General features: G+C 38.6%; 1 protein-coding gene across 2 annotated transcripts in view; it reads left to right on the top strand.

Annotated features, from left to right (window-relative positions):
• Positions 1-22,275, top strand: part of LOC125462786 (plexin-A2-like) — a 440,661-nt gene that overhangs the window by 317,721 nt on the left and 100,665 nt on the right. For both annotated transcript variants that reach the window (XM_048553162.2, XM_048553161.2), the window contains 2 exons: positions 122-312; positions 16,626-16,777. In XM_048553162.2, coding sequence (XP_048409119.1) covers positions 122-312; positions 16,626-16,777 — 343 coding nt within the window. The remainder of the gene's footprint in view (positions 1-121; positions 313-16,625; positions 16,778-22,275) is intronic.

The raw sequence follows: 22,275 nt of genomic DNA, 5'->3' as shown, positions 1-22,275 counted from the left end.
GAAATCTTTATTTGCAATTTTCTGATCAGTATGGTATAACTTACTGTTGTTAAATGCTGAAGTCTAAATTCACCTAAACACTGTATGTTGCTTTTCTTTTTTGAATTCCCTCTGATTGCAGTTCACCTGTACAAGTGTGACGCACTGAGAGAAAGCTGTGGTCTTTGCCTGAAAGCGAACCAGAAGTTTGAGTGTGGCTGGTGTAGTGGTGAGGGACGATGTACTCTGAGGCAACATTGCCCCATTGCTGCTTCTCAATGGTTGGATCTATCCAGCAAAAACATGAAGTGCACCAATCCTCGTATTACAAAAGTAAGAGAAATATATACATTTTCTATTACTCCTTGTGGCACCTGATGAATAGTGTTTGTTTTTAACTGTTCAATGAGTACCTGGTGAATGATATTCTCAAACGACTTTTCCCTCAGTATCCATTCTTCACAAACTTTCACGTGAAGCCTGGGATATAATACGCATTTTTTTGTAATTGTTTTCTTATTGAGTATCATAAATCTACAATGATTAAAATAAGACTTGAATAAGGTAGAAACCCTGCTGTCTTAATAAGTTTGCTGACTGCTGCTAGTTGACTTATAACCTGTTAATGCAGAGGGTCAGCAAAAACATCATCTAACAATGTTAGCCATTTGGTTTTCATGGACGCTAACCTTGTTAGATAAACGAATTGTGAACTTTTGCATTTGTTGGCCCCATATATTCTGCTCCAGTGCACAAACTCTAATTAAACTCTGTTCCAAGTAAGGAATCTAATTAGCCCAAATTGATTGGCTCATTATATAAATGTAACATTACAAACCTTACCCAAGGTGACTGCGTAATCATGAGCAGGCCAGCCATTTTAACCGACCCATCTCAAAAATGCTTTTCCTGAGTACAAATATAGCTTGCTTATTTGTTGACCAAAAATCTTAATGTTGACAAACTAATTTGTATTATAGCTTCCGTTTTACAGCATGTATATGTGCTGTTTAGCTTTGTGAAGTATGCTTGTTCTTCAGAGTTGTGTGGCCTGGCTTATATGTGTTTATCAGTGCCTAATGCCACATCCTCAGGGCAGATAAATCTAAAATGAGTATAAGCTAAGATTATGACAAGATACTGAGCCAAAGTCTTTTTTTGTTAGTCATTGCAAAACTGAAATTTCAAGGACTTTGCCGCAGTAATTTACTGTTGTTCAATTCAGGAAATGCATCAGACTTTCATAACCTTTTGAAATAACATGACTGCTTGTATTGGTGTCCTAAACAATCTGTATCCTTCATACTGAAATAAGTTTGGAAAATCCTTGAAAGTATGTTGGGGAAGCCCAGACTGAGTGGCCATAGTGTAAGAATGAGGGCTGAGATAAGGAATAATTTCTTCCCTCATAGTTGTGAACCTATGGAAATCTCTTGCATAGAAAGCTGTTAGGGCCATGTCATTAGAAATATTCAGAAAGGAGCTGGACATGTCCCTTATGGCTAAAGAAATTGAGGTGTATGTAGAGAAAGCAGGAGTGGGGTACTGCAGCTGCATGACCAGCCATGATTGTATTGAATGGTGGTGCAGGCTCGAAGGGACGAATGGTCTACATCTGCATCTATTTTCTGCATCTCTATATATAGAAATATAACCTTTCTTTAAACAACAATGACATTCTGAAGATTAGTTTTGTAATATCCTGCCATCAAAGGCACTTATTAAATGTGCAGAAAATTCTGCATGCATCTTTGTGATCTACCGCACTGCTGTTCACTTTCATGTGTGTATGCATTGTCTTACCATAAATTACATTCCATTCGTTATATGAACAATAAATTATGAAGAGCAGGTCTTAGTCACAAACAGATTATGAACAACAATTTGATGCCAGTTATCAGGCAAGATTTTATTTGTCCAGGCATCAAAACCAAACCAAAACTGTGAACCATTAATGAAATGTTGCTCAGGTGTAAAGCAGCTTCTGCATATATCTTGCCCCACTGTCCTCTCGCAAAGTATAATGGAATAACTCTCCATTTGTTTCCCATCCATAATCCATGTCAGACACTGTTTAATCTGTATCCCAAAGAAATTTACAGCAGATCTACTGGGGGAAGATCTTTTGCCCCAACTTGTCCATGGTGTCAAGGTTTCCTAAACTGAACTAGCCCCATTAGCCAGCATTTGACTCATATCTCTCTAAACCTTTCCTATCCCTGTACCTGTCCCGATGCCTTTTAAATGTTGTAATTGTACCCATGTCTACCCCTTCCTCCGGTAGCTTGTTCCATATGCATACCACCTTCTGTATGGAAAGGATGCCCTTAGGTCTCTTTTAAATCTTTCCCATCCCACCTTAAAACTATGCCCTCTAATTTGGACTCCCATATCCTGGGAAAAATCTTTGGCTATTCTCACCCAATCTATGCCTTCACGATTGTATAAACTATTAACTTTCCAGAAAAAAAAGTCCCAACTTACCCAGTCTCTCCTTAACTCTAACCTTCCAGTTTTGGTAATATCCCTGTCTCCTGTTTAATAAAACCCTTCCCATTAGCAGAGCAATTAGAATTGTTTGCAGTACTTAAAATGTGGCCTTACCAATGCCTTGTACAGCTGTAACATGATGCCCCAACTCCTGTACTTAGTTCTCTGATCAATGAAGGCAAGCATGCCAAACACCGCCAACACCACTCTGTCTACATGTTTTGACTTGACTGATTTTATTGTAGTCGAGTATAAATCGAGTCCATGGATGGGAGGTTGACTTCCATGATGGCCTGGATTGTGCGCACAACTTTCTGTAGCTTCTTACTGGTCATTGTCTACAGGAATAGTGCCAGACGACTGGAGGATGGCAAATGTGGTTCCCCTGTTCACGAAGGGGAGTAGAGACAACCCTGGTAATTATAGACCTGTGAGCCTTACCTCAGTTGGTAAAGTGTTGGAAAAGGTTATAAGGGATAGGATTTATAATCATCTAGAAAAGAATAAATTGATTAGGGATAGTCAGCACGGTTTTGTGAAGGGAAGGTCGTGCCTCACAAACCTTATTGAGTTATTTGAGAAGGTGATCAAACAGGTAGATGAGAGTAAACCAGTTGATGTGGTGTTTATAGATTTCAGCAAGGCGTTCGATAAGGTTCCCCACAATAGGCTATTGTACAAAATGCGGAGGAATGGGATTGTGGGAGATATAGCAGTTTGGATCGGAAATTGGCTTGCTGAAAGACAGAGGGTGGTAGTTGATGGGAAATGTTCATCCTGGAGACCAGCTACTAGTGGTGTACCACAAGGGTCGGTGTTGGGTCCACTGCTGTTTGTCAATTTTATAAATGACCTGGATGAGGGCGTAGAAGGATGGGTTAGTAAATTTGCAGACGACACTAAGGTCGGTGGAGTTGTGGATATTGATGAAGGATGCTGTAGGTTGCAGAGAGACATAGATAAGCTGCAGAGCTAGGCTCAGAGGTGGCAAATGGAGTTTAATGCAGACAAGTGTAAGGTGATGCACTTTGGTAGGAGTAACCAGAAGGCAAAGTACAGGGCTAACGGTAAGATTCTTAGTAGTGTAGATGAGCAAAGAGATCTTGGTGTCCATGTACACAGATGCTTGAAAGTTGACAGGGCTGTTAAGAAGGCTTAGTGTTTTAGCTTTTATTAATAGAGGGATCGAGTTCCGGAACCAAGAGGTTATGCTGCAGCTGTACAAAACTCTGGTGCGGCTGCACTTGGAGTATTGTGTACAGTTCTGGTCACCGCATTATAAGGAGGATGTGGAAGCTTTGGAAAGGGTGCAGAGGAGATTTACTAGGATGTTGCCTGGTATGGAGGGAAGGTTTTACGAGGAAAGGCTGAGGGACTTGAGGCTGTTTTCATTAGAGAGAAGAAGGTTGAGAGGTAACAATTGAAACATATAAAATAATCAGAGGGTTAGATAGGGTGGATAGGGAGAGCCTTTTTCCTAGGATGGTGACGGCGAGCACGAGGGGCCATAGCTTTAAATTGAGGGGTGAAGGATATTGGGCAGATGTCAGAGGTGGTTTCTTTACTCGGAGAGTAGTAAGGGAATGGAACACTTTGCCTGCAACGGTAGTAGATTCGCCAACTTTAGGTACATTTAAGTGGTCATTGGATAAGCATATGGACGTACATGGAATAGTGTAGGTTAGATGGGCTTCAGATCAGTATGACAGGTCGACCCAACATTGAGGGCCGAAGGGCCTGTACTGTGCTGTTATGTTCTATGTTCTATGGCCCTGGGCAGAGCTGTTGCCTTACCCGAATGCTTTCTATGGTGCATCTGTACAAGTTGGTGAGGGTCCTTATGAACATGCCGAATTTCCTAAGCCACCCGAGAGAGAGGAGGTGTTGCTGTGCCTTCTTGACCGTCACGTCTATGTGGGCGGCCCAGGACACGTTGGTTATTGTCACTCCTAGGAACTTTACGCTGTCAATTCTCTACACCTCAGCTGTTTTGATGAAGATAGGAGTGTGTCCTCCTCCTTTTCTTCCTGAAATCAATGATTGACGCCACTTTTAAGGAACTGCACCATTCGGTCGCTGTATGACAAAACTCCCCAGGGCCCAAACATTAACTGTGTAAGCCCTGCATTGGTTTGTCTTCCCAAAATGTAACCCCTTCCATTGATTTGGATTAAACTCCATCTGCCATTATTTTACCCATTGGCCAGCTGATCAAGATCCCATTGTACTCTTGGATAACCACTTTTGCTGTCCACTATCCCACCAATTTCAGTATCTTTTGTAAATTTACTAACCATGCCTCCTATTATTGAAAATAACTTTCTTGCTTGCTGCACAACCTGATCAATGACACATAGTGCTCCATGTATTGGCTGAAGCTTCTCACTTCTCAAATGCTGTTCAACTATTGAACTACCTGAATTCTCTCCTAGATTTGAAGATTAGAATGTGTTCCCACATTAATTTGTGCCTCACTAATTATCATAATTTCACTCATTAAAAAGACTTATATTTGTTGTGGCAATCGACAATAATGGTTCATCTGTGCTTGTGGGGTAAACCCAGGATGGGAAATAAAACATCTGCCGGGTGCATCCAGCTGGCTTGATATGAGGATAGCATGATGGTGAATATTCAAATTTGTAATTATATATCAGTACAACCTTTTAAAAGACATGCTCATATAATCACTGTATGTGCCCCAAGATTATAAAGGTCTCTTAGACCATCTTACCTTGGGATTGCTTGATGCGATACAAGAAGCACATTGCTACATATAATTTACTAGTTCAATACTATTACAGATGCACTCAGTCTGCGGAATGTGATTGTATATAATTGTCAGGTCTAACAAATGTCTCTTGGATACAGCAACACCATGATATCCGTACCCAGTTTCTTATGTAAAAGGAGTTAATATAAGCATTGCTGAATCAGGTAAAATACCATGTTTTAGGCAAACTCTGTCATTTATAACACTTGAATGTATGTTTTACTGGTGAAGATTAAATAGTATGGAATATGATGTAAATGTACAATCATACCACATCATGTACTCTGCCAAAAGGCAGGTCCCTGTCTCATTGTTGCCCGGACCATTAATATGACAAGTTTTATCAGTGGTTATTTGCTGTTAGCTTTCACTCTCAAGGACAGGGTGAGGAGGTGGGTCTTCAGTTTGTCTCAGCTAAATTTGAAACATTATCAGCATTATTTTGAACTACACACAAGGCACCTAGCCAATTGAGCTAATCAACAGCTCTCCATTGGCAATTCACTGAAACACAAATGAAAAATATTACATGGACCTAGATTGCTTTCCTGAATATGTTTAGCCTTTCCACCACATACTTAATCAGGGCAGAGACAAGAAGGTGATATGGGGATTCATTTGCGGAGTTCCTGCCTGATTAATTTTTCCCCGGCCATCAAACTGATCATAGAAGAGGGCATTAAATCCTGGCCCACATTTCTATGGGTGATTTACTCACACTTGCAGAACCAATTGAGAAGCATCGTTTTGGTTGATTAACATTTTTTTTGATAATCAAACTTAGTTACAACAATTGTATTCATGGTACTGAAAATTCTGCAAAAGGATTTATTTGCTGCTCAGAAAATATAAACTAAACATCCTAAAACCCTTTGTGGTTATCTAACAACTAATAATGTATGACCAAATATATACTTTGGAGTTAGAGTGATGAGACATGTCATTGAGTGAAAACAAAGGATTAATTTCTTGCATCTTTATGTTAGTGGGAAAGCTGTGGCTGGCACCATTAAAAGGGGTTATAAAAACATTGTTACTTTTTTTTGTTGGCTATAACTGGAACTTACTGTTCTGGGTGTAACGTGGAAACATCAATGAGGTGAGTGGAGGAGGCCAAATGGGATAGTGGCACAATAGTGGTGAAGTCACCACTCCCCTGTTTGACATACTTTGATGTCTGCCTTTCACCTCGATCACAGTAAGAGTTTATATTCTTATATCCTAATGTGTTTGTAAGCCTAGCCCTTCAATTGCTCACCAGGCCTGCAATGAAGACAGGGAAATGAGCAGAGTTAGAGGAGGCAGGAAAAAGGTTGGTGTTATGGGTTGGAGAGAGTGTGAATAGATCAGAGGAGGAAAAGGTTAGTTATGGTGTACGACTGCTGACAGAGCTGGGAATGTAGAAATGTTTTCACATTACTATTTATTTAAAGGCTGTCTTTTGAAAGCATTGTGTCCATTGAGAACGGCCCTAAGTAAATCAGTTTAAAAACTGGGATATGTACACAAGCTAAACAACCCAAATTTTTTTTCCATTGACAAGCTCCAATGGAATGATCAGTGTGGTCTCCCTTAGCCCAAAACAGGCACACTGAAAGTTCCAAATTTGAAAGTATCTTGTCCCAAGACAACAATTCAGCTGGGTGCCAATTTCAGGGAGTTTCACAGATGGTTTCTCTGTGAGCCCAAGTCAGTTATTTCTTGCAGTGCATTGCTGCTCCTTTCCTGCCAAAGGCAGGCACGTGGAGTTAGGCCGCAGATCAGCCATGATCTTATTGAATAGTGGAACAGGCTCAAGGGGCTGAATAGTCTAATTCTGCTCCTATAAATGCAGCACACCTCTATGGCCCCTCTCCCAAGCAGTAGAATTACCCATCACTCCTGGCACCTCCCAATATTGCTGCTGGCAGCATCATACTTAAAGCCTAACTGTGTGCTAGATCAAGTTATGAATAGCTCCTCATAGTATGCATAATGGGAGGAAAACTTCTGAGGTTGTATCGATGATGTAGGTGATTGTTTTCTTCTCTTTCTTTTACCATATTTGAAAAATTGCACTATTTTCTCCCACTTACCTTTTGAATTGAGAAGACAACTTTTCGCCATCATTTTTTTACATCAAATTTTTGAATAAAAGTGAAGTGGCCATTTTTCTATTGGACCTTAGGGCTGCTGTCTCAATAGTGAGAAAGATGATGGATGGTGATTTAACCCGAGGGTCACCACACCTCAGTAAGGGGGAGAGATTGAGAAGGAGAACACTGAATATTGAGTTGCCTGATCAAAAATAACACAGATTTAGATTGACTGCCAGAAAGTAATTTAGGTGTGCAAGAAGAAAAATTGTTAATATTTCAGCTGTGAATGTAAAGCATTATTTACAAGTAGTGTGTGAAGTTAAACTGGGAGGATCAATCAAATAAGGTGTATATATAAAATTCTAAGCATCACATTGAATCTCTCACATGTTGATAGAAGTAGGAGGATGAAAGAAGAAGTAGACCTGGGTCTGTAAAGCAGGGTATTATTGAACTATCCAGCAGTGCGGCAAGACAGCTTTAAAATATGAGACTGCAGGAATTACTAAGGTCTACTTTTGCAGACTGTCATTTCTTTCAAATTATTTGTTTTTCTCTGTTACTCGGTATTAAGATAACATTTTTCTAACCCACAGAGTATTGCAATCAATGTAATTAGCCAGTACCCTGGCCCACTCTATTTGTGTGGTCTGATTGTGCTGATGATTCCATTTTATTTATTTCCTTGAGCTTTATTTATTTTGATGAATGGCTAGCTCATCATAAATGTGATAGAATGTCACAGTGAAATCACTGAAGTTTCTAAACAATGGCTGTTAGAAAGATAAATGGAATCATTTTAGATAATGTATTTATTCCACGTCTTGCATTAAATTCTTCAAAATCTTCGTCATTGGGAAAGCCTGACTAACACTTTCTCCAAGCTCTTTTCCTGTTATTCTTTCCACTGATTTGCAAGCAGAAAACATTTCAAAAATTGCACCTTTATACTATAATCACTACGCTGTATAGCGTCTTTGTGTTTGATTAACTTCCTTGTAAGATCTCTCTTGCAGTAAAATTAGATATTCTTGATAAAGCTCAATGGGGTTGCACTGAAGGGCAGGAAAGTTGTAGTACTTTTCACAAACTCTGATTCATGAGGATGAGCTGAGCAACTGCTTAGCAAGATGATAATTAAACAACAAGCCTGTAGATAGTGTTTCTAAAAATCTTCATACAACAGATGAAACAATTCTTGAAAAAGTTAACTGTCCATCTGCGCATTACTCTACATATTGTAAATTGTGGGTAACTGCGTAATACCTTTAAATGACTCAGGGCACTGAACTTTTCCATTTACCAAAAGCATTATTTTTAGCAAGCTTGCAGCATTTGCACATGTGGGCATTGTAATTCTATCTTTAATCTGTTTAAAACTAGTAAAACCAGATTCTCCAGTACTGGCCAAGGTAGCAGACGTGGCTAACATAGCCAGTTTTGTCCACATTATAAATTTGATCAAGGGTTAGATTATGTTCGGAAAGTAATTTGTTTGATAGAAAAAAATGCTGTTTTTCTGTAGGCTTCTATCGTCAGCTGATTTTGGTTCATCAGGCACATTTAACCTTCCAACAATGTGACAAAGTTTGTAATGTGAAATCTTCAGGTTCCAGATAATGCTTGAATGACTTCCAGTTGATTAAGCAAACATTGGGAACTATCAGAGATTCTGTGTTGGATAACATGGCATTCACTGTATATGGTCTCCTGCTGTTGTCAAATTGCGTACAGGTTGGAAGACTGAGAAACTTCATGTATCACATCATCTTTCACTTGTCTAAGCTTTCCTCCATTGGGTAGCAGGCTGCCTGCACAGATCCATTTTTGCTTATTTTATCGTTTTCTGTTTTTACTCAATCCTCTCAGACATTCAATCTTGAGGTGACAAGTGGTAATGTTATTCCAGCAGTGTGAATGTGGATATTGTCGATCTTGTCTTTCCTTAGTGACAAAATGCAGAAAGGCAGGCTGATGTACTGACAGATAAAAGGAACATCCCTGTCACTTCCATGCTGAAGCTGACTTTTAACTGAGTTGTGAATTTGCCGTACTTTACACAGCACAAACTTTGTTTTTCATTACCTAATGTCGACAAGAATGATTTTCATAAAATGATACTGTTGAAAGAGATGAGAAATAAACAACTCAACACCAAGAATGTTCCTGTAGACTTCCACACAGATACATTTCAGTGATGATCTCCAATGAAGGAAGCATCAGTCATTCAAAACATAAGACCCTTTATATTAAAAAGTGCACAATAGACATTGTCTGCAGCTCGCAGAATGAGTTCTCTCCTGAGTTCAGATGAAAGGGAAAACTTACTGAACTTTTATTGTCCTCATGCTCACATTTTATATCTTCCCAGTCTTACATATTGCTACATGGACGAAGTTCTTTAATTCTGGCAGACCAGACTTATCCCAATAGAATGACAGGTAGAAAATATTTAGTGAAGAACTGGTAAACACAGAATCTTTCTTCCATCAGGGCAAATTAATCATTGTAAGGAAATACAAACTTTTCAATCAGTTCCGAACCCCTTACACAAAAAAAAAGGTGCGTTGAAACAGTTCCTAAACAGTAGATAAATGCACCCAGGGAAAAGAAAACTTAAACCGAAAAGATACATTAGGTATTGTGCACCTGATGGGTTGTGCTGGAGGCATGAGGAGAAAATAAATGTCACCCTTAACTTTAATGCCTCAAGAGGCTGACCAAATTGGACAAGATACACTTGATATTTTACTCTGTGCTTAGGAGTTTTCCTTTTGGTCGTCAGCAAAGTGGTACTGAGTACAGAGAAGTGATACGATTTGCCATGGAGCAGCAGGAGATAGCTTTGATAATCCCTTTCTGGGTGCTTTTTGGCATCTGCTGGTATGTCACTGTGATTGGACAAGGAACGTTGACAAGTGTCGTCAAATTTACAAGGTAGCACATACCTCATGGCAGCTGGTCAGGGAGAGCATTTATGGAGGCTATCCTTCTATTTTTTTGACCAATGCATCGGTTCAGGTGGCCAGGCAAATAAGCGTAACAAAATGCATGAAAATTAAGTTAGAAAGGCAAAAAACATGAGAAGATGTAAGAAATAAGCTTCACAAAATGTGATTTTGTAACTATTGGTTTACGTATCTTATCTGCGCAATAACAAATAACTGTAGGTGCTGTCAATGTTAAAGTTTTGTTTCTTCTGCAATAACAAATAAAATGAGAATTTGCTGACAGCTGAGAGAGGCAGTATGTGGTATGACAGGCTGCTGACATTCCTGCTGAGTTGAGTAGCAATTTACTCATAGCTCAAAAAACTCTGCATTAATTCAGCAATGGTATCGTTAAACCATTAGTGATGTCATCTCTGTGTTATATTTTTAAAATGCACAAATAAACCTGTGAAAATTCTTGTGGCTTATTTGGCGGAGTATTGTAGCTCATTAAAGTTATCTGTCAGAATGATGTACTGCCCTGAGATACTGTGCAGCAGATGCAAGTCAGGCCTGATTTAAACTTCATCTTATCCTTTATCTTACTAAAACTTGTCAGGGAAGAAGCTCAAATTTTCACATGTTGAGGAGAAACATTTAAAATATATTTTATATATGGGTTTAGTACTGTGGATTTGTTTGGCAGTATTATTCCTTTTAATTAATTGCTGGGCTTTGAGACATTTGATCCCCAAGCTAAAGTGTTAAGATAGATTATTGAAATTTGTTTCTCCTCCTCTTCTGCTCTCAACTTACCTCAACCAATAAAAAAAATCAAACTGCTGTTTAGTTAACTTCCAATTATTGAAACAGTTAAGTCAAAGTTACCCGTGTAATTTCTCTAGTGTGTAGTGGATCGCATGGCTACAAAGTAGTAATTTACAGTTTGTATGTATGATTTGAGATGAAGAATATTGTTAGTAATTTCATGTGAGGATATGAGGTTCCTGTTTTATGGGGATAAAATAGTTGAACCTTTTTACAAAATAGGTATTGAATATCAATAAAATAAGTTATTTATATGATAGTGTGAAAATGTATGTATCATTTTAAAAATTGGAGGACTTAATTAAAGTAGTTATTTTGGTTCTGCAAATGTTGCCCTGAGGAGTTGTTATTTTGTAATTATTTGCTGGGAAAAATTTTTATTGCACTGAATGCAAGTCTAAGCAGAAATACAATATATAAAGGTCTTGTTTAAACTAAAATAGTAAGCTAATCTATTAAATGTGAATCTATTGCCTCTTCCTTTGTAAATTGTTTTCCAGTAAAATAAGCACATCCATTATTCTAACCCCATTTGTACATATCCAAATCTTTGGAGTAAGCATCTAAACCTCATGCTTAGTGGTGGAGTGGATTCCTATCTATCAGTTGTGTAGAGCATATTAAGTTCAAATGTTTCTTTACAGTATCACATAGCACCCTAGTAGCTCAAATGTGAAACTTTGAGAGCGTTTAAAAAAACTTAAATGCATCTCAGGCTCTGTGATGTTAAAGACAAATCAATTATCACACAAAATATTGTCAAAGCTAGGAAATTAAGGATAAAATGTGATAATCTTTGGCACTACAAAGGATTTTTAAAATTTCAGATTACGGATTGTCTTCAGTTCTGGACTGTTGACGAGGAGTTTCAGTGTCTAGAAATGGGTCCTATTTTAGAATTACTCCAAAGTAGGTTCTGAACATTGTTTCTTGGATCCTGCGTCTATTTCTACTGGAATGTACTTTCAAGGCTGACATTTTGTCTGTCAACCCATCTTGATTTGAGTTAAGGGCAGATGTGTGAGAGAGAGAGACATCCTGTTGATCAAAGCCAATGTGTATCAAAATTATATAGTGTTGAAATGGACTGTATTCTGGTCTGCTGGACATATATGCAAACTCAGAAAGAGGAAAAATCTGATAACAACAAATCACAGTTTTTCTTGATTCGAAGTTTTTAAACGTAAAAGCAATTAACTTCGAACTTCAAATAATGCTGTTATTTCTTAATGTCCAAACTTTTTCTTCTTACACCAATGTAGTATTTCAAAAATGCTTGATTGAATAACTGGGTTGCGCCAATTTTCTATAATGTGTGAAGATTTTCATAAAGAGATCTTGGCCAAAAGTGTTGACAACATGTGTAATCCAGAATTTTTGAGGCTGATCTAATAATAAAAGATATTTTATTGCTATACTTAACTCTTTAAACAGGTTAACAACAGCCTTAAGTTAATGCCAGTTTGGAATGTTGTGATTGTTGTATATTAGATATGGAATTGTTTTATGATTGACCATATATTTGGAAGAGATGGAAAAGAAATGGTTTAGTGGGAATTATTATAATTACAGGATTCAATGAGAAATCAAGCATGATTCTAATTAAGAAAGAACAGGAGTAAGTTTCAACACCTTGCTTATCAAAACATTCATCTGCCATGGGTTGCAGAGTTTGTGGTAATTCCAGTATATAGCTATGCACTTGGATAGTTCCAATCCCTACAGCATTTTTCATATATTCAATATTTTCTAATGCCAGTCCATTAGCCATTCTCTTTTCTGCACATGGTTAAATGTGCTGTTCTATTTTCTACAAGACTGGATTATTTTATAGGGAAATGTTTACCAGTAAGTCTTTGTCTAATTTTTGAAATTTTGAAGCACTTTAATTAAGAAAATGGATAATGCACTATTAATCAAATAATAATGCAGAATTTTGATGGACAATTCAGCTAATGTAGTGGAAACAAAATGTACCCAGGAGAATAATCAGTCAAAAATGAGTGATTCAAAAGATTAAGATTTTAATATGTTATGGCATCTGGAATTTAAATAAAACAAAATTCATCATCAAAGAACTACCTGAAGCAGGGAACTATGTCAGAAATAGGTTTAATCTCACTGATAAAGTTCATGTGCATTCAAAATGTACTGTATTGTTCCTCAGTTATTTTGATGGAGAATTAACTTCTATTTAACTCAACATTCAGGATCAAAATGAAATATAGCAATTTACATTTATATCACAGTAGTATCAGGCAATGACCACTTCCAGCCAGTGCAAATCTAACCAATTTCCTCTTGAATTCAAAGACATCACCATCATTTCACTCCCTATGGTCCACATCTGGGGAGTTTACATAGACCAGATTCTGAACTGGATCAACCACCTAAATGCCCTGCCATCAAGAGCAAGTTTTGGAATTTTTCAGTGTCTTCCAAAAACATGTTTGCCACCGAAAGGCACAAGTCAGGGATATGATAGATTACTCTGACTTGCCTGGTAGAATGCAGCTCCAATGTCACTCCAGAAATCTAACACCATCCAGGGCAAAGAGCCCACTTGAATCAGACCCCATCCACTACCTTAAGCATCCACTCTCTCTACTACTGATGTGCAGTGGCAGCAGTGCGTGCCATCTTCAAAAGGCATAGCAGCAATCTCCATTACAGCAGTTTGCAAACCCATGACCCCTGCCACTGAGAAGGGCCAGGGCAGTAGATAAATGGGAACACAATCGTTTTACGTTTAGTGGCTAAGCCGCACCCCATTTTGACTTGGAACTATCTCACTGTTTCTTCACCATGGATCAAAATCCTAGAACTCCTTCCCTGACAGCACTCGTAGACAGCAGCAGGTCAATCAAGTAGCTGACCACCACCTTCTCCGAGGCATTCAGAGATGAGCAACAAATGTTGATTTAGCCAGCGATGCCCATGTCCCATGAAGAGTTTTAAAAAACAGAATAAAGTGATACCGCAAATATTTGTATGCCAATAGTAATATACTGTGTAATTTCATTTTAAGCCTTGTGTTTAGTTTACCAGATTTGGAAATGTGGATAATGTTGATAAGGCCAGCTTTACTGCTGAAGTTTATTTGCTCTGGCGAATGTTGATGGGTCTTCTTGAACAGCTGTAGTCCTCACAGTTAAACAACATTAGGCAAAGAATTACAGGATGCCATGGGGTTTGGAAGGACATTTATATTTCCGCTGCATTGTTGCTCTTGTCCATCTAGAGGATGGCGAATTCAGGAGAGGTAGACACTGTCAAAGTTTAGCCTGCTATGTTTCTGCAGTGCATTTTGTATTGAGGGCAGACTGTCAAGACCCACTAAGGAAAGTGTACTGATACTCGAGCCCACTGTGCCAAGTTCACCATAAATGTTGAAGATTTAATCAAATTATTCAATATCCTAATTTTCATGTCTGATTGGTGGCTGTGTAATAGAAAATACTGACTGGGTTTCTGCACTTAACAAAAACTACTCTTGATTCTGAATAAACCAATGTTTAAAAATTTATGGGATGAGAGTGTAACATTCATGGCCCATCCCTAAGTACCCAAAGAGCAACCACATTGCTGTGGATCTGGAGTCACATGTAGGCCAGACCAGGTAAGGGTGGCAGTTTCCTTCCCTAAAGGACATTAGTGAACCAGATGAGCTTTTCCGATAATGGATTCATGGTCATCATTAGACTCCTAATTACAGAATTTTTTATTGAACTCAAATTCCACCATCTGCCATTGGCAGGAATTGAACCTGAGTCCCCACAACACCATCTAGGACTATGGGTTAACAGTCCAGTGATAATACCACTAGCGCATCACCTTCCTGTGGTATTATTCTAACTACAGGAAAAATTAAAAAAACCCTAAACTATGGTAGCACTGGCTTAAACTCTGACCCCTTCTTAAACCCTTACATAGGTATGCAGACAGACGCAGACAAAGCAAACTTGGATGTTATGTGCAGAGAAAAACAAAAATTAGGAGGGCACAGTTCAGTAGTACCAGTCCACGAGATATGGACTGGTCCCTTTTTGCATTTTTGAGTCCTTTTCATCATTTTGTTTCGAAGTCCTTTAGTTCTTTATTGCAACCAAGGTGCAGTGACATATTAATTGTTCAGTTTCTCAGTCACTGGTTAGAAGTAACAACTTACAGCACATGGGAGAGAATAGCTTGTTGTCCTCCAATCCTTTAATTTCTCAGAATGGAGAGAAAGAGGCTGTCTTGCTGCAGCTTGGAGACTTTCTACCAAATTATTGTTTGAATTGATGACTGCTGACCCCCATAACGGGTCCTGATTATTGTTTTCAATCAGCAGTCTGTCTCTGGTGCAAACCCTTTCATGAGGACAGACCCATAGTTCTGTTGGGTCTCATGCACCTTCCCTCAAAGATTGAACAAATGATGATATAAATACCATCAGTGTTCCAGCAGCTTGTTTTCACAAGTATACTACCATCCTTGGTTTAAAGCGGTTTCCTTTTTTAGTTTTGATCTACAATCAAAAATTTTTAAAAATCTTTACAACGCCAAAAATCCATGATACTGGTGATGGAAATGGAGAATATTGGGCCCGGTACCAGGAATTCTGGTCAAGCAATCTTTTATGTATGAAATGTCAGTTCATTGGGTAAACTTCATTCTGTAATTTTTCAATAAAAGTTTACCATCCGTGCTTTCTCTTCCATTAGTCAATAATGCACAGAGAGAATTTACATCAAGAGGTTTCTGTTCTCTAGATGTGTTTGTAGTCAAAACATCTCTATGTACGATTAATGTTGCACAAAAGAAGTCAACACAACTGCTGAGTTGTTGCGAAACTAATTTTGCAGACTAAGTAGCCCATGCAATTTTAGGCAAACAACCACATACAGTTGCCTTTTGAAAAATTTCTTAGCTGTCCCTCAATCTTAATTTATATACATTGCTCATATTTTTGTCCCTTATTCATAATGCCCAACTACAGGGCCAGGTTAGCTGAGATTTTCATTAATTTCTTTTGTTTTGATATTAAAAAAGTAACTTTATTTTCTTCCCCTCCTGCCTCCTTTAACCCCACCCCCACAATAAAAACATCATCTTTAGCTTGCCAATTACTGAAATGCTCTTGAGGGCTAACTGTCAGCATTTTTAATTCACTGATCTTTTGTATCTGTGTTGTAATTTTGTACACGCGTGTGTTATTGTTGCTTGGCAACTATTAGTTCTACAATGCGGATAAGCAGAATGCTGGCTTTGCAGCAAATTAAAGCACAATAGGTTATCTACGCACTATTTGTCACAACACTGTCAGGACTGTTTGATTCTTCAGTAAAGCTTTCCAATAGAACTTAGTCCGTAAATGCACCTTCAGCAAATACCTGTAGGCATTTCCCTCCCCTGCATCTCTGTGTGCTTATCTTAGAGTCGTTTTTAATTACATTGAGCAGGAACATTATCAGCAACTGCTTTTTAATGTCTTTAAAATGTTGACAGATTAACTACATAACACATGTATTGATTGCTCTGAATTTATTTATTTGCCTTTTTCAGGTAACACCAATGTCTGGCCCACAGGAAGGCGGGACTCGGGTTACAATCCATGGAGTGAATCTTGGCCTGGATTTTTTGGACATTGCTAATAATGTGCGTGTGGCAGGAGTGCAGTGTATCCCACTGCTAGATGGATATGTCATCGCTGAACAGTAAGTTCAGTCTACAATTTGGCAAATAAAATGACCTTTCTTCCTATCTGATTTGACACCTGGTGCCATAACCTTCCAGGTTACTGTACCAGTGGTTTAGCCTGGCAGCTTTTTGTGTCGACTTTTGGAGGAATTTACCGAAGTGGACTCTGAAACCAGTCCTGAAGAAGGTTTAATTCTGAGTTCTCTCCACAGATGCTGTCAGACCTGCTGCAATTTTTCAGCAATTTCTGTTTTTGCTTCTGAAGCCAAAGTTCCTGATTTATCATTGGTATTTTCCAGCGCATAAAATTAAATGATTAACTTTAAGTACTTGCATTTTCATTGATTGTGAACAATCCACAAGAGCAGCCCTTAAGATCAAAGAGACAGGAGCAGAAGTAAATCCTTTGGCCTATTGAATCCATTCTACCATTCGATGAAATCATGACCTCAGCTCCACTTTCTTACTCTATCCCCATAATCTTTGGTTCCCTTAATGATTACAAATCTGTGTCTCTGAGCTTTGGATATCCTTATGTTATGGACCAGACCAGACCTCCCAAAATATAGTAAGGAGATAGCCTAAACCTAAACTTTTATATTTATTTAAACACAAGTTGTAAGGTACTATGTTTCAGATGAAATTTGATTGGTCCACCCCTTGGCTTTAAGTAAACAGACTTTGTTCTTACTGTTAATATACAAATGAGAAGAAGAGCCGGTGTAGCTTTAACACTGTTGAAATACTTAACGAGGTAATATATGGTTTAACCACTAATCATTGACTGCTCCAATATATGCAGCGTTCCCACAAACACACTCTTTGGCAAAAATACAATTCAGCAAAACAGTCATGATTCTCACTTACTATCTCTTTCCAGTCTGGAAGAAAGAAACAGTCTGCTGCTATTGATTTTTAACAGCAAGCCCCACTGTCTAAGACACTAGCAGCAGAAAACTCGAGCTTTTAGCTTCAGCAACCAGCAGAAAGCCTTCAACTGCAAGCAAAACCAAAAGAGTTCCAGGGTCTATGTGAGCCCTGACCCTGCTCACTCATGCATCTTTGGCCCAGGGATAACTTCAAGCTGTTTACTAACTGCCTGTCTAAAGGAGACATTCCAGCACCACTGTGGCAATGCCTCTGCCCAAGAGAAATAGGACAGAACACAATGTCTCTTCAAGACACAGTATCATTGCACTTAACATTTCAACTCAAGTGACAGGTTTTAAAAAGCTTTAGGACTTGAAATTGTCCCTGGACAACAACTAGTTCTGGATATAGGTGTCCAGCATTTAACTGGTTTCAGTTATGAGCTAATTCTGAGCAGAAATTTATATGGTTTTAAAGGTCCACTGTTCTCTTAATGGGTCTACTCCCTTTACAAATTCCTTTAATTTCATCATAAGAGCTTCACTTGCCATTGGGCCATAAGCAAGGCTGTTGTCTGTATAATGCATTGAAGGGCAGATCTTTGTCTTCATGATCCACATAGCAATATAGTTGAGTAAACCATCAATTCTTTATAGAAGTCACCCAATTTTCATTCTCTCCGGGAATAATGGACTGAATAACTGCCCAGATGATGATGAAAATCCACAATAGTGTGCTGACTCTTGTCTTTTGATAAGTCTAGAATTCATTTAGAACTTCCTGATTTCTCCCATAAAACCTGCTTTAGAAATGGGACAGTGCAGCCTTATTGCCTACTATTATTAGCCCCATGGGATAGTGGGTTTTTGTCTGTAGATTTCTGGAATTTGATTCAGTGGTACATTTAAATTCCTTCTGCAATTCTTTGAGCCACTGCTGTGGCGCCTGAGGCTTAGCTGCAGCATGACTGAACTTGCTCACATCAAATCAATGACAATCACATTTTACAGTGTGGTAAATGTGTCTCCAGCCACATTTTGATGTTTTAAATCAAGCACTGAAATAAGGTTCTACAGGTCAAAGGCTATCATTGTGAATTTTGTTTTTTGCATATCTGTCCTCTAATACCTAAGGTATAGAAGAACCAACTCTGCAAGTTTCTTTCACTGTATTGTCAACAACGGATCAGCATTTGAATGTAAACTGTGTAGTTTCTGTATATTCCTGTATGCAATTATGAATCTTTAAATTGCAATGCAACAAGTTGGCACCTACATACCACATTTAACATTGTGTAACATCACAAAGTGTTTCACAGAAATTGAATTTACAAAATTTGGTGCTCAGCTACATGGAATGATAGATTGGTTACAGTGTAAAATTTAATTTTTTCATTGTCATGTGTATTTTGTTATAAAATGCTGTGAAAAGTGTTGTATGGTGTCACCACTCTCCAGTGCCATCTTCATGACCTTTTCCCTAGACCAGCTTATCTAGCATTTCTTGCTGGATTTCTCCCTTTAGCCCTGGAAATCTCCTTTTTAGATAATGACCCAATGACTCTTTTGAAAGCCGGGATTGAATCTGTCTCCACCACACACGGGAACTGCAGTCCAAGACTGCTTACAGCGCAACAGGATTTTTTCTCAATTTGCCTTTAGTCCTTTGCTGGTCACCTTGGATCAGTATTCTCGAGTTCTCAAACTTTCTTCCAATGGGAACAGTTTCTCTGTACCTACTCTGTCCAGACCCATCTCAAGGCTGGACATTTGTATCAAATTTCCTTCAACAATCTTTTCTGTAAAGGCAAAGAGCCCAGTTTCTCAAAACTCGTAACTATAATCTCCTCTTCCCTGGTATCATTCCAGTAAATTTTGCCTGCACCTTTTCTAAAGCCTTCACATTCTCTAGAAATATGGTGTACAGAATTAGAAACAGTACTCCAGCCGAGGCTGAACCAATTGTTTAAAAAGCTTCACCATAACCTGTTTAATTTTACATCCTATGCACCTATTTCTCAACCTCAGGATCACATACACCTTAATAACCACTTTTCCAACTGCCTCTTTGAATGATTTGTGCCCATGTACCTTTATTTACAATTGCTCCTGCAGCCTCTTTGGAATTGTTCTGTTTATTCATGTTGCTTGCCCTATCAAAACACTCTGGAGGCAGGAAACATGTTTCTGCTGATGGGTGAGTCCAGAACCAGAGGATACAGTTTAAAAATAAGGGGTAGGCCATTTAGAACAGAGTTGAGGAAAAACTATTTCACCCAGAGAGTGGTGGACATGTGGAATGCTCTGCCCCAGAAGGCAGTGGAGGCCAAGTCTCTGGATACTTTCAAGAAAGAGATGGATAGAACGCTTAATGATAGTGGAATCAAGGGTTATGGGGAGAAGGCAGGAACAGAATACTGATTGTGGTTGATCAGCCGTGATCATAATGAATGGTGGTACTGGCTCGAATGGCCTACTCCAGCACCTATTGTCTATTTTCTAAAATGTTTCACTTCGCTTTTCTCTGCATTGCATGTCATCAGTCACATCTCTACCTCTTCCACCGATTTATGTCCTCTTGAAGTGGACATCTGTATCCTTCTCATAGTTCAAAAGGCTTCCTGGTTTTGGTGTGACTGCAAATTTTGAAATTGTGCTGGGCACGCCCAAATCAATGGAAGTAATATAATTCAAGGATGCTGCAGTTCAAATACCAGCCTCTGCAGAACCCCACTGTCCTTCTGTTGAATTTGTAAAAAAAACTATTCACCAATGCTCTGTTCTTATTAACTCAGCCACATTTTGTATTCATGCTGCCACTATCCTGTTTTATTCTGTGGCCTTTATCTTTACTGACAAATCTGTTGCATAGCCATTCAGAAGTCCATGTGCATCATATCAACAGCAATATCCTCATGAACCCACCCTGTTACTGTATCAAAGAAAAATTAAACTTATTTCATTCCATCTTATTTGCAGCTTCCTATTTCTTTCTTTCCACCTGTCTCTCCAAATGTCTTGTGCGTTTTGTATTTCTTCTCGCTTGGTAATTTTTTTTTGTTATCCTGCTAGATTAATTTAACCCTCCCCCAACGTGCTACCAGACCACCCCACAAGGGCATAGGTCACAAGACTGTTGATGTGCAACCTGTCAGATTTTATGTAGGTCCTTCTTCCTCAAGTCAGCCACAATTCCCAGGATTGTAAACCTCCCCCCGCCTTCCTGCACCACCTTTTCATTCATCTTTTCTTGAGATATTCAGAGAGGTGACCAAAAGTTTGGTCGAAGAGAGGGATTTAGATAGCAACCTGAAGAAGGAAAGGACACAAAAAGATTTGGCGAGGAACTCTAAAATTTGGATCATCAATGACTCTGCCCTTGACCACCAATGGTGGAGTGATTAAAATAGATTGACTCGAGATCTACGTTACAAGGGTGAAGGTAATCTGCCTTAGACATGATGCAGTACTGTCATAGGAAGCACACATCTGGATCATATATCACACAAAGATTGCAAAGGGTCTTGCTCTTCAGCCTGAAACAGAGGGATGGAATTGGCAGCTATGAAATGGAGTTTGTAGCAATTGCTTTCTTCTTCCCAATATTTGTTTGGAGAAAATTTTTGCTTATCCAGCAACGGATACCAGTCAAAGCAGTCCTTACAATGTAGAGATATTGGAGGTTTGAGGGAAGGGATGGTGAGTTAGAGCTGTGTTCTTAGTATGTCTGTGGACACTTGATGTTAACGTGTTAATGAGAAATTGGAAAGAAGCCAGTTTTAGAAGCTTGGGAGAGTTCTGACATGACAGTACAAGGAACGCCAGGCAAAGGCTGATTCTCTGATTGTGACCTAATGTATAGGAGTTGAGCCAGGACGTGCAGCCTCTCACACCTTAGAGGGGATACATTGGAGAACGATGATTGGTTCAAACATATTAAAGACTGCAAACAGTTTGAGAAGGGCCAAGATGAATTGTTTGCCATAGTTCCTTCCATAGGATGTCATTTATGACATTAATAGATGCTGATTCAGAATTTTAGCAGGTGTAGAAAACAGAATGGAGGTTAAAACTCCAGTCACTCTCACTATTTTGTTCTCAAATCCACATTAATTATAAATTATAACAATATAAATTATATTCATGATTTGTCAATAGGCTATCAATTGAAAGGCTATAAAAAGGCTTTCACACATGGTATGCTTCCAGTAATAATATTGAAATTGATTACATTTAAAAATGTCATAGATGGTATGATCATGACATTCAACGAAAGCCGGTCTAATTGATGCACTCTATTGTACTTGTGACTTTTTCGGTCTGATCTCCCACCGTGTTCTTTGATTTGATATGTGCCAAGAAAGTCAGGTTCCGCAGTGATGCCCTGACTTCAGAGTTCAGTTACTCATAACTCAAATTAAAATCAAATCCAGATCACAGCACCAGATGAGGTAGTGCTGTGTCATTTGGGTAAGATCAGAGATTGATGGTCCATGGCAAAGGTTTCAAAAACTGTTTTAAACTAGAAAATGAACACATCTGCTGTGAATTTAAGATAAAGAAAAACAAATGAAAAAGCTTTTACTGATTTTCAATCTTTCAGCATGACTTGATTGACATTGTGTGAGGCCTAATGTTTTTCTGAT

Source organism: Stegostoma tigrinum, chromosome 21 (assembly GCF_030684315.1).
Source record: "Stegostoma tigrinum isolate sSteTig4 chromosome 21, sSteTig4.hap1, whole genome shotgun sequence".
NCBI lineage: Eukaryota > Metazoa > Chordata > Chondrichthyes > Orectolobiformes > Stegostomatidae > Stegostoma > Stegostoma tigrinum.
This window is presented reverse-complemented; position numbering and strand designations above follow the sequence as displayed.